Source organism: Pelobates fuscus, chromosome 1 (genome assembly GCF_036172605.1).
Source record: "Pelobates fuscus isolate aPelFus1 chromosome 1, aPelFus1.pri, whole genome shotgun sequence".
Taxonomy (NCBI): Eukaryota; Metazoa; Chordata; class Amphibia; order Anura; family Pelobatidae; genus Pelobates; species Pelobates fuscus.
In genome coordinates, this window is record NC_086317.1 from 397,664,418 (window position 1) to 397,675,813 (window position 11,396).

The 11,396-nt window shown below is 43.7% G+C and overlaps 1 protein-coding gene across 1 annotated transcript; it reads right to left on the reverse strand.

Moving 5' to 3' along the window:
- Positions 1-924: 924 nt before the first annotated feature.
- Positions 925-6,987, reverse strand: DDIT3 (DNA damage inducible transcript 3). Its single transcript, XM_063444774.1, has 4 exons — positions 6,856-6,987; positions 5,316-5,358; positions 2,435-2,610; positions 925-1,989 (listed from the first exon to the last, which is right to left on the reverse strand). The coding sequence occupies exons 3-4, from the start codon at positions 2,579-2,581 to the stop codon at positions 1,489-1,491; spliced, it is 648 nt and encodes a 215-aa protein (XP_063300844.1). The 5' UTR covers positions 2,582-2,610; positions 5,316-5,358; positions 6,856-6,987; the 3' UTR covers positions 925-1,488.
- Positions 6,988-11,396: the final 4,409 nt, after the last annotated feature.

The window sequence follows — 11,396 nt, forward strand, 5'->3', positions numbered from 1 at the left end:
CCCCCCCGATGGCTAAAACCAAGCCTATTCATTGGGTGGATTTTTCACTGGTACATATTCCGGCACCTGGCTTCAAGACCGCGCGCAAGGGAGCAGGAACACTGAGCTCCCCGGTTGGAGTTTTAGCATAGTAGGCACATGCAACGTGGGGAAAGCATGTACCTACTCTGTTATAACACCAGCATGTACTCGCAGCTTGCTGGGCTGTAAAGATGATCCTTGTGGGCTGCGGGTTTGACATGCTTGATCTAGAGTCAATTCACAGCAACACTTTAAAAACCACCTTCTATACAGTTAAATGGGCATGGTCTTTTAGAAGAGTGGTCTTAAGCTTAGGGCTTAAGCAGAGCATAAAAAATATGTTTTTAGAACAAAAGGGGTGCTCATTTGGGTCTGAACAAGGTGCTGCTAATCATCATTTTAAAGATGTTAAGCTAGCAGACAGTTGGCGACTCCTCCAGTCTGTATATTTCAATAGATTATACATATATTCTCTTTTTTGCAAGCATATATCCTGAGGGTTTTGCTGCCTATTGGGCCTTGAGAATCCTGCTTAGACCCTTTCTGCAGTAGCCACTATGAGGAGGTTATACACAGGATAAAAGTCTGCACATATATTGCTGGCTTAAAAAGGATGATACCATAACCACCAGAGTGAACAATGTAAGGAAGGAAGGTATTCTGCAGATTGTGGTAGAGGGGGTGAATTTCTTCATAAGTCACACAATTGTACATTTTATAAAATCTGTTTCTCTGTTGGGCGCAAGTTTAGGCAATGTACTTTCAGTAGGCAGGCTGCAAGCCGTGAAGGTTTTACATGCAATCTATGGTTTCATTTGGTATGTGCGGTTGTCTTAAAACTTGATGCAGCAGAGTTCTAGAATGCATTTATACTCCACAGAATGTGCAGGTTTTTATTATATATATATGAAGAGAAATCCTAGACAGAAGTTCTATATAACGGTTTTGCAAGTGTTAAGACCAGTTAACTAGAACCCAGAGTACTTCTTAAAGCTTAAGTTTAAATTGTTATTTGCACTTCTAGTTAATGTCTTGTGCAGACAATTCCTAGCATGCACTCAAACATTTGCAAACTGCTTAAGGGAATTAGAGTAGCAGTTTAAGCCAGCCCAAGGCCCACACAGCCTGTCCACGTTTGATATATGTTGAAACCTGGATAATCCCCAGTTTTGGAATTGTGTGGTCACCAAGTACTGGAGAGCCAACTGGAAAGTGAAAATAAACCCCAGGTTTTAGTTAACTGGTCTGCTTTAGATAAAGTTGCCATACTATCCAATAAACAGTTTAAACATACACAAGATGTAGGTCCCCAAACTAAACAGCTAGCCATTAGTCCTGGTTTTGTTTTAGGAAACAAAATAAAAAAAAGAACTGTACAAGATCCATCACGGTGAAGGAGTGTCCATGCAGACATCAAAACATTCTAAATGCTGTTCATACCACTCAGTCCAGTCTTTGGTCTTAAATTTAAACCCTTTTAAGGTTCACCATCCTTTCGATCAAATCTTTCCTAGTTTTCTCCACTTCTACACTTAGACGTTCAATCTCAGCTTTCAATCGTTCATTCTCAGCCACCAGATAGGACACTTTCTTGTCATTCTCTTGTTCTCGCTCCTTCACACGAACCTTCCCTCCTCTTTGTTTACTGCTCCTCTTTCTCTTTGTGCCACACAAGCTAGTGCTGGATTCCTCATCCTCTGTGTGGATTTGGGATGGAGAGCTGCTGTAGCAAGGTTCTGGTTCAGATGCTGCACTCTGGACATTTTCAGTCTCTTGAGACTCAGAGGGAGCAATATTGTCATTAAGGGGCACAGGGCTAATAAATTCCAAAACCTCAGTAGGAAGCTGGTCTACAACAGCTTCTAAAGCAATAACATCTTCATCACTGAGCTCCACGGATAAAGGACAGTCTGTCTCAAATGTCCATTGATAAAGGTCATTGGAAGCATCCACTGGCATCTGCCCATTCTAAAAACAAGAAGTTTAACAGGTAAACCAATCAGCCAAGCAGTTTGGACCTTTTTATGGATCTAACTTTTGCATTACTAATTACTGCACTCTGATATTAAATAGGGCATTTCACCAACAAGTCAGGTTAATATTTATAAAAGCACACGTTAGATATCTAATCTAGAGACAAACAAGCCAAGATTGTAAGGTTAAAGCCAAATAAGTTAGATTATTTTTACACTGGGAAAAAATTTAAAAAAATAAAAAAAATTTATGCCAAGGTCCATGGCCACTTTAGTGATCTGAGGTAGCAACTGAGCTTGGGGCAACACTAATCACTCCCAGTTCACTAAACAATGATCTGGGCTGGATATAGACTTATCTGTGGTATACAGACACTACAATATCTCAGGACACAGGATCTCACACTGAATACTCTAATACTTTGATAATGTAAGCTAACCTGCTCTTCACACCCAGCAGCTTGGAAAGAGTCTGCATTCTTTATTTCTGAACACAAGATGTCCTGTAGATCTTCATACCAGGCTTCCAACTCCCATCCGGCCAGTGTGCCCATGGGGCCACAGCAGGGCAGAGATTCTGCCATCATGGTTTGGCAGTCCTTGCACAAAAGACTTCCTAGAAAAGAAACAGATGAATGCACATTACAAGCTGCCCAGAGTTATAACCCACATGTAGTTGTTTATTTATATAAAAAAAAAAAAAACTAATTTTCCTGCAGCCTCACCGTTTTTATGCAGCACTTGCCACCTGCCAGTTACACACCCTCCCAACATTTCCTATAAAGAGATCTAATGATTAAACTTCCTTTACTGCAGTGTAAGTTAGAATGTCTTATCCCCTGCTCTGTTATTAGCATGTAGTATCCTTATGTTTGATTAAGTTTTAATTAACAGAGCAGGAGATGAGAGCCTCTAAAATAAAAACACTGCAATAAGACAATATAATTGAAGTTAAATATTTCTCATGTTGGCTGTGCGAATCACAGCTAAGGCTGCATAAACCAAAACAAGTGATTTAACTATTAAATAGCAGAGGACTGAGTAGCGAGACTGCAGGGGCATGGATCTACACACGAAAGCTGCTTTAAAACCAGCTAAAGTTGTTTTAGTGATTAGAATATTGTTTGAAGGATAATGTTAACAGGACTTGCAGTTCTAAGTGGAAATTAAACAAATCAGTTAACTCTCAATTTCATAGACCGCAAATCTCCGTGTTACAGAAATACAGAAGCACAATTGCAGTCTTGCCTGAAGTAAGGTTTGTTTGCTGAAGTAGCCCAAGAGTTATTGGATGTTCTATACATTTCATTACAACCCCTCACGGCATCAGAGGACCAACCTGCAAATGCATGCATACACAACTGTGCCGCAATTGGAAGCTCATTCACTTGAAAGTGGGGCCAGCTCACAGAAGTAAATTGAATACCTCCAAGCACTAGGAGGTAGCAGATTGGGATGTGTCACCCAACTGTCGTGGGTGACCGTTCCAAGGTAGGGGCTGACATTAAGAATGTACAGCTGTTTATCTCCCCCTCCCCCCCCCCATTCTACAGGGATAAGTTCTAGTGCCAATTCACAGCACAAGTGACTAATTTGCTGCCCAAGGACAGTTCCCATGTATCCCTGGATACCGACAGAATGAAGTTGGATGGTGCAATAAAACCTAGATATCAGATCTGTTGGTGATGGATTTGGAATCTCAGTTTTAATGTCCTAAAGGAAATGAAGGCTACAGAAGAAGCATTTAAATAAAGAAGTTCAAGGGTACATAAAGCACCAAAGCCATTCCCATCTTAATGTAGTTTTGAGGTGTAGATGACATCTTTTGTTTTATTAAGGCACTAGGAAAATCTTGAATTTCAAAGGACTTCCTGTTCATGCTGCCTGAACATGGGCAATAAATTCTGATGGGATTGAGAGTGGCAATTGCCGTTTACAGATTGTAGTCTGCAATGCTGGTCTATAAAGCAACTGCTTGGAGACCACCAGAATTGATCTCACTAATGGGTGGATTGGGCTGCAAAACCAAAGTCAAATCATTCAGTGAGCCTCCTTGCTGATCCAAACAGACCCCTTTAACACCATGAAAAGGTCTCCAATCTTAAAGGAACTCTCCAGTGCCAGGACAACAAACCCATTTTACTGGCACTAGAGAATCCTGGAGTGCCTCCTCCCCCACCCCATGTCGCTGAAAGGGTAAAAAAAACACCTTCAGCTACTTACCTGAATCCAGCACCGATGTCCCTCGGCACTGGGTCAGGCACCACCCACGCCAGCCAGCAGGGGGAGACTTAATATGCATGCGTGGCAATGGCCGCACGCGCGCATTAGACCTCCCCATGGAAAGCATTATTCAATGCTTTCCTATGGGGAAAATCTGATGCTGGAGGTCCGTGAGGATTCCTTTAGACAGCCAAAGAAAGCAGACTTAGAGCCGCAGTGTAAACATTCTCTGGAACTGCAGTGTTTTACATTACAGCACTAAGTGCAAAAGGGTTTGGGTGGTCTGGGTACCTACAGTGTACCTTTAAGTATCCCATTATTTCCTATTAGCCCATAAACCGCTGTTTAGCCAAGTGTATGGAATAAGCAGTTTATCCCCAAAGAGCAGTTCCACTAACTTAGACAAAAAAAAAACTTGATAGAAAATTAACACAGATAGCAGATCTTCTGGTTTAGAACAGACAGTTGGTGCAAAGTTCTCTTTGCACCAACTTTTGCAATAATTCAGTCAAGATAGGATCAGAATGACCTACTAAACATTTGGCTAGGGTCTTTTGGATGCATAAATGTCAAATCCGCCTTACAGTGGTATTTTAGCAGTATTTATACCAGGTATGCTGTGCTTTAAAAGCAGTGGTCATTTTTTCAAGATTTACATCCCAGAAGTACAGTTAAATTTGTCTACATCAAGACAAGTCACAAACAGAAGCTTCAAACTAGCTAGTATCCATTGTTTGAATTTTGCAAGTACACCTACCAGACTACCTGGCTGTCAAGATGGAATTTGCCTTTTGACCATGAACCAAGTTTACCATAATCATTACGTATCTGCAGCGCGTAAGTGTGTGTCCTGAGGCAATTATGCATTGCACTTTGTCCCTGTTTATGGCATGTAGTTTTGCAACTTGTTTATGACCGGACTTGTGGATTTCTCGGTACATAATTAGCAATTGAAAGATTGGATCGCATGATCACAGCTGCCGCAGAAAGGCTTACAGTGGGCCATGAACCTGGTGAAATATAGGTCATTCACAAGCTGCCAATAACACGAATGTTTAAGTTTAAAGTCTCAATTTTACACATCAGCAATTTAGTTACCTCAGGTGTGGTGATGAATGAAGATTGTCTTTCTCTTCCAAAACTGAAATAAAATAAAAATCCATGATCAGTTTTACATAGCTTCTAAAAGCCACAATTTCAGATTTAAAAAAAAAATCATGACAGAATTAGGAAATTCAGAACAGTCTGGCAGGATTTAGTGAGGAACCGTGTTTACAGAGTGAGATACAATATGCAGTGTCACTGTGCATTCCTGTTTGTCACGCAAAACACACTTATTGCTACACCATCACTTACAATAACCTTGAGTTAACACTGAAGGTTACAGTCTTTGACAAGGCAGATTGGTTTCTCCTCGCTTACAATCGGTCAACTGGTAGATTGTTTTGGAACTACAACTCCCAAGAAGCTTTGCCAGCCTCAACAGCTGCAATACACCATCATACCAATAGACACATTAGCTAGTCTATGGAAAAAATTCTACATAGATATAAAAAAAAAACAAAAAAAAAAACTGTTTAACCAATAGTGCTGGAAGATTTTTATAACACATTCATTCATTCACAGGGTCCCTAGAGACTATAACTGGCCTTGCAGAGACAGCAGCAGACATGTCTGATCATGCTTCCTGCATCAATTCACTAGTTTTCCAGCTGATGGACTTATGCCAGCTTTTTCCAGAAGATAAGCTGGATCAGGGAAATTTAACATTCACAAAGCTAAAGCAAACTGAATGGAGGGCTGGAAATCCCAGCTTTTTTTTTTTTAAATGAAGCCATGCAGCCATTTACATGGAACCACATGAAGTTACATCTGTAATGACCTTACATGCAGGGGAATGGGCAGGTTAACCCTAATATGTACATTTAACGTGTGGCAAGACTCTTCAAGAGTGTTCAGTCATCAATGGCAGCACATACGTAACATTAATGGATTTTAAGACATTTCAACCATTGCTGTCCTACACTTAAAAAGTTACGGATAACAAAAAACACATTTTAGCTTTGGAACCACAACAAAAGATGGAGCCTTTTAAAAGAAGAACATGGCAATAAAGACGGTCATTAAAATTTAGATTAGTCTCTTCTAAACCAACGTCAGCCTCTAAAATAAATAGTATTCTAAATAATGTAATCCTTTACTGCTCCTTAGATCAGAGCAGAGCTGTCTGCAGTTATCAGAGATAAACAGGCAGGTCATTACATGCTGACAGACTTTCTGGACCAGACATTGACAGTCAAGACAGACACTTGGGAAGGGGGGCTATTTAACAAGGTAAGTGCCATGACGTGCCACTACTCTGGGGGCAGAGGGCTAAATAGAGAGAGTGATCACCATGTATAGTATATTGATGGGGAGTAATCACCATGGAGACCAATAGGTCTCTATCGATAAATCACAATGTCCTTGGGGGATAGGAGACTAATCTATGAACATTCTATATTGGAATGTACATTCTACATGGGTGGACTATTAGTACAATGTGGTTCTATTTATTTATGACCCTCATTAGGAGAGCACAGACAGGAAACAGAGATAAAGGAGAGATACATGGTGGCCATTGACAGCGGGCAGTCACCTTTCTCCACGTGGGGTCTGTTCTCTGGTGACACAGGCGGCGGTAGCGCAGGGTGGTATTGGGGTTCTCGGCGGTAGACCTTGGGCTCATGTTAAACATCGTCTGCGTCTTCAGCAAAACGACTGAAGCTCGGGCCGGCGAACGGCGGTATATATACGAGGCGGCTCAGCCAATCAGGACGCAAAGACACGGAACGCGTCAGGTCGCTCGCCCCAACAACCAATCGTGCGTCTTCCTGGCCCCTTTTCCCTGCTGGAGGCTTGTCGCGAGCGCTCCGGCTTCAGAGCGCATGCGCGCGCTGGGTGAACTAATCAGAAGCCGAGGACGACCCGGCCGAACGAGTCGTGGAACGCAAACTGAGTTTGGGGGTGTGGCAGCCAGGTCCTGCGGAGGGCGTGAGAGCGGGGGCGCGGGAGGGGCTTGATTGGCTTTCTATGGAGGGTGTGAGGCGGAAGTGTCCCGTTGGAAGTCACGAGTTTTGCGTGAGTCATGGAGCATGATGCAAGAGCTGGCAAGCAGTGGCCAAGCCTGATTGAACCAAACCCAAGGGGAATTTTAACACAATTTACCCGAGTCCCGTGAATGGGACTTCCCATGTGCTTGTATAATAATTATATATATATAGGAGACAGTATTTACATAGTATCATATATACCATGTGTGTTATATGTAGAGATATATATGAAAAATGCACAGACACAGGGAGCGTCATATTCCTATATGCTCTATTCTGGCACGACTGAAAATGTCTAAAATATTTCTAAATACAAGGACATTTTTCCAGTGATAGGTTTATTACACGGAATACGTTTCCTTTTTCCCAAGTGCTCACTGTGTATGCTGCATGAGATAATCATCTATGTCAAGGCATGTACTTTCTATTTCCTGTCAGGATTGTCGATAACGCAACATGCAGAATCTAAGTAACTAGTAAAGTGATAGTGTGGTGGAATCTCGGTAAAAATAAATTTAGTAGGCCGAGATTACCACGTGGCATGTGTACGTGCATATGCTGACGTATCGATCAGTTGGTTGCACGAGGCAAGATACGATCAGTAGTGTACGGAGCATGTGCAAGAATACAGGATATAGTATTCCCCTCCTCCATTGTGCTGGACAAGCCATGCGGTCAAGCAGGAAGTTAATTCTTATTTGTGTTGATTGGTTAAGAGAATGTGCGGGTGGAGCTTAATATGGGAGGAGTTATATGCCTATATAAGGAGCCTGCACTATTGTCCGGGGCTCAGAACTTGCTGTATTTTGGTGACATTAGTCCCTCTGAGTCCCGATCGGTGATCCAATAAAGAATCTCTTCCTTCCTGAAGAAACCTGTGTCCATCTCTCTGTGCTTGGCTTCCGTCAGTTTCTCCGGTATCATTTGGTGCATTGGCCGGGAAGCTCATCGTTCAACGGTAGCTGAGAGGCAGAGGCGTGAGACGGTCTATCTTTGCCCACGTTCTCTACGGCTGCACCCCTGAACTTCTGCGTGGACCTCCCTTCGTCTCGGCGCCACTGGTCTGTTGTCCAGGAGATCATCGGCCTCTACGTGAGAAGTGCTGGGGTGTCCCCGTCGATGAGTGTGAACTCAGGTTCAGGAATGAGGAGGTAAGACAACTGCTGTTTTAGACGGCAGGACCCACTAGGGGTATACCGATTGTGCGGTAGGCCCAAAGGGGTTTTTGAATCTGTGTATCTGCCCCCTCTGTCGGAGGGAAGGAGCGAAGGCGCACCGCTCGATCGAACGCTCTTTAGTCAGACCGTTTGATTCTGTTAGTTAGGCGGGGCTCTGGTGTAAATAGCCCTAGCCGGACACCGGTGTCTTGTCTAGACTAGCGTTCTAGGGTGTACATTTTGTTCGCTAGGTCGGAGGGACCGGGAGACTAAGCGGCGTCTGTGTAAATTCGGTTCGCTAGTTCTCATCCTATCTGGGCTAAGTGGGAAGGCGTGTAAATTTGGAACCCACTAGACTTTTGATAGTGCGACTAAGAGGCGTCTGTGTAAATTCGGTCCTCTAGCTCGCTATATATGTGGTGATTGGGCAGTGTGGCTAACCAAAACGTATGTAGATTGTTTTTAGGTAGTCCATTCAAGGTACTGGCCAATAGTTTAGTTGGGAATTGTAAATGTGTTAACGATTGTTTAGTAAAGTGTATATCTTGTTAGATAGCGCGAGCTCAGCCGTCTAGCGAGAGTGTTAATAGTGTGTTGCTGTATTATAGTGCACGGTACCATAACCCTGTATATTTACTGACACTGTATATAAGTACTAATCATTGTCGTCCATTGCATGTTTAACACCATAACCACTAATAATTGTATTGTGACCTTAACTTGTGCTTTGACCTATGCTAACCGTACTGTAACCGCTATTTGTAAAAGACGATGTTACTGGGGTGTGTTATAGACGGGTAATTCGTATATAGAGAATTATAGCGTGGGTGACTGTATAGTTACGCCAAAGGGCATAATATTGATTATATAGTGACTGGTGTAGCAGCTGTGTGTACGGGAATTCCCTGAGTGTTTATTGTTATTGTGTACGTTTCACTTGGTAACCGTACCACGTGGTGCTGTTGCCAGAGGAAACGGGTGTGACTGTTGAATAGTACGCGTGTATAGTATTCGTTGTCGACGACGTTCCATTGTTAAGTATGGGTGCGTCGCAGTCAACGATTCCGGATCCCTTAGGTTGTATGGTGAAGAATTTTAAAAAGGGATTTAAAACTTGTGATTTTGGGGTTAAAATGTCTCCTGTACGTTTGGTCACTTTGTGTACTAGGGAGTGGCCTACTTTGGTTGCGGCATGGCCGCCACGTGGCAGTTTGGATCCAACTCTGGTACAGCGCTTACACGTGGCTGTATCAGGTAGGCCTGAACTTTACGGCCAGTTTCCTTATGTTGATTGTTGGAGACAGGCCGTAAATGACTCGCCAAAATGGCTCCGGACATGCCACGAGGAGCAATGTCGCCTCATGGTAGCTAGGACTTGTTCGTCCACTAGGACTGGTGTTAGGCCCATTTTGGACACGCCCCCTGAGTCCGAGATCCCTTTGCCGCCCCCTTACTTTCCGTTAAGAGGAAGTGACGCAAACGCAGGAAGTCCTGCAGCCCTCCCCTCATTACCCCCATCCACTTCCGCTTCCTCCTCCAGTACAGGATCCACCCCCCCTCGTACTAAATCTCCCCTTCCGGAATCAGAACCAACCCCCATTAAAAACGAATATCCTGATTTGGCGCCACTTCAGACTTCCGGTCAAGCTTCATCTAGCTCGACCCGAAGTGTTTTATTTACCACCTTTTCCCAAAACCAAGCTCCCACATCCCCATACCCTATTTCTCCCCGACCGGAACCCATGACTGACGCCTCTCTACGTAGCCCCATCCAAACCCGACAGTTGACTGGTGCCCAACAATTAAAGCACTATCAGATGCCTCTTCGTCTGAATCCCGGGTCAGCTTATATCGATGCCGCAGGTCAAATGGCACACGCTGACCCAGTCTTCGTATATGTCCCATTTACCACAACCGATCTTTTAAACTGGAAGACCCATAATTCCTCGTATACTGAGAAACCACAAGCTATGACTGATCTGTTCACCTCAATAGTACAGACGCATAATCCGACATGGGCTGATTGCCAGCAGTTACTAATGACTTTATTTAACAATGAGGAAAGGACAAGAATAAATCAAGCAGCCATAAAAGCACTAGAGGATAGAGCCCGTGCTTTGAACCAAGCTAATCCATCAGCATGGGCCGCAACACATTATCCCAACACCGATCCCGATTGGAACGTAAATGGTGCTGATATGGTTCAACTCAGAGCCTATAGAGACGCTATAATTGCTGGCATGAAAGCAGGAGGAAAGAAAGCCATTAACATGTCGAAGACAGTTGAGGTGATTCAGAAAAGCGATGAAGCGCCCAGTGTCTTTTATGACCGATTATTGGAGGCATACCGCTTGTATACCCCCTTTAATCCGGAAGACGCAGATAATTCCCGAATGGTGAACTCCGCCTTTGTCAGCCAAGCTTACGGAGATATTAAGCGCAAGCTACAAAAGTTAGAAGGGTTTGCAGGTATGTCAATTACCCAACTAATGGAGGTAGCGAATAAGGTGTATATGAATAGGGATACAGAAAGTAAGAAAGAGGAAGAGCGCAAGATGCGTAAAAAGGCTGATATGCTAGCGGTAGCGATCGCAGGCGTAGATAGACGGGGCCCGGATAGAGGCGATAGTAGATGGAATGAGGAACCTCTAAGTAGAAATCAGTGCGCTTACTGTAAGGAAGAAGGGCATTGGAGAAATGAGTGTCCGCGAAGAGAACAGTCTGAGAGAGACAGACCTAGGTCAGGTTACGGAAACTTTAGAGGCAGAGCGAGAGGTAGAGGAGGCCCCGGAGGGAGTAATGGTTATAGAGGGAGTAATGGGAACAGAGGAAGTGTTAGGGAAGACAGGTATATTCCAGCAGCGCAAAGGTCCCGCGATAGAGAAGGTAGGGACTTCGTAGGATTGGCTGACACGGTCATGGAGGACTAT

Excerpts from the sequence above, each read along its gene's own strand:
- DDIT3 (XM_063444774.1), bottom strand. The coding sequence starts at position 2,581 with ATGATGGCAGAATCTCTGCCCTGCTGTGGCCCCATGGGCACACTGGCC. Across the intron at positions 1,990-2,434 it reads CTGCTGGGTGTGAAGAGCAG|AATGGGCAGATGCCAGTGGA; the intron begins GTTAGCTTACAT and ends TCTTGTTTTTAG.